This window comes from Lactuca saligna, chromosome 8, assembly GCF_052625555.1.
Source record: "Lactuca saligna cultivar CGN05327 chromosome 8, ASM5262555v1, whole genome shotgun sequence".
In the NCBI taxonomy this organism is placed as follows: domain Eukaryota; kingdom Viridiplantae; phylum Streptophyta; class Magnoliopsida; order Asterales; family Asteraceae; genus Lactuca; species Lactuca saligna.
This window is the reverse complement of record NC_136424.1, coordinates 125,984,298-125,985,936: the sequence shown is the minus strand read 5'-3', so window position 1 is coordinate 125,985,936 and position 1,639 is coordinate 125,984,298. Positions and strand designations below refer to the sequence as shown.

Below are 1,639 nucleotides of genomic sequence, written 5' to 3'. Positions count from 1 at the left end.
AACCTTGGCTGGATCAACCAAAATTCCCTCCTGGTTGTTGATGTTCCCCAAAAATTGTACCTCTCGTAGCCAGAAATCACACTTCGAGAACTTGGTATAAAGTCTCTCCTTCCTTAGTGTCTCCAATACCTCCCTTAGATGCTGGTCATGCTTCTCCTTGGTCTTAGAATAGACCAGGATATCATCAATGAAAACTATCACTGACCGATCCAACATCGGTCTACATACTCTGTTTATGAGGCCCATTAATGTTGTTGGGGCATTGGTGAGCCCAAAAGGGATCACCACAAACTCATAGTGCCCATACCGAGTCCTGAAAGTTGTCTTCGGTATATCCTCCTCCCGAATCCTTATTTGGTGATATTCTGATCGGAGATCAATCTTTGGAAACCAAGACGTACTCTGTAGCTGATTGAACAAATCATCGATCCTTGGTAACGGATAACGGTATTTCACCGTTAGCTTGTTCATCTCTCGATAATCAACACACATCTTGTATGATCAATCCTTCTTTTTCACAAACAGGAGTGGAGCTCCCCACAGGGAACTGCTCAGTCGGATAAACCCTCAGTCTAGCAGCTCTTGAAGCTGCGTAGATAGCTCCTGCATCTTGGGTGGTGCTAGCCAGTACGGTGCCTTCGTTATCGAAGCGACACGTGGTACCAAATCAATGAGAGACTCTACTTGCCTCTCCGGAGGCACTCCCGATAACTCCTTGGGAAAAATGTCCCAAAATTCCTGTACTGGCACGCTGACCACATCTGTAGTGGTCTCAACCCTCATATCGGAGATATAAGCCAAAAATCCCAAACAACCCTGATGAAGTAATCTCCTAGCCCTCGCAGTTGAAAAGAGGGTCAGACCCTGCGAGACCCTCTCTTCGTGAATAACCAGTTCTCCTCCACTTGGGGTTCGAACCCTCACCAACTGGCGCTTGCAGTCAAATATGTCCCCATTGGCCCCCAACAAGTCCATACCAACAATCACCTTCAGCCCTCGCAATGGTATTGGGACTAGATCAACACGAAACCTCTCCCCATGAACATTCAGAACATAATCCCGATACACCCTCGCCGCACTCACGGTGCGGTCGTCTGCAATCTCTACCTCAAGCAAGGAATCCAAAGTTCCCGAAACATCCTGAAACTTCTTGCTAAGCGCAAGAGACACAAATGATTGGGTAGCTCCCGAATTGAACAGAAAGTGAACAGATATACCATTGACCAAAAAGGTCCCTATACATAAGCAAAATATACACATTAGCACAATATACACATAAGCAATGCAAATAAATATAGAGTAGGAGAGTAGAATATGTACCATCCACAACGTCTGGCATTACCCGAGCCTCCTCGGTAGTTAACTGAAATGCGCGACTCTTCACCACTGGAGCATCCACCTTGATAGGGCGGCTATATGTAATCCTCATGGTGACGGGCGCAGGCACCACCACTTCTTCTCCCCCTCCCTGCAACTTCGGATAATCGACCCGTTTGTAGCCGGTCTGGATGCAGTGAAAACAAATCAAGCCCGCCTTGGGGCAATCCCCGCTCAAGTGACTCGGCTGGCCACATGCATAACATCCCGAGCCCGCTATCCGACAAGCCCCACTGTGCGGTTTTCCTTACTTGACACACTG

The 1,639-nt window shown here is 47.7% G+C and overlaps 1 protein-coding gene across 1 annotated transcript; it reads right to left on the bottom strand.

The window, feature by feature from the left end:
* Nucleotides 1–567: 567 nt before the first annotated feature.
* On the bottom strand, nucleotides 568–1,429 carry LOC145010077 (uncharacterized). Its single transcript, XM_078968666.1, has 2 exons — nucleotides 1,321–1,429; nucleotides 568–1,235 (listed from the first exon to the last, which is right to left on the bottom strand). Exons 1-2 carry the CDS (start codon nucleotides 1,427–1,429, stop codon nucleotides 568–570), a joined length of 777 nt encoding a protein of 258 aa, XP_078824792.1.
* Between the last annotated feature and the right edge of the window lie 210 nt (nucleotides 1,430–1,639).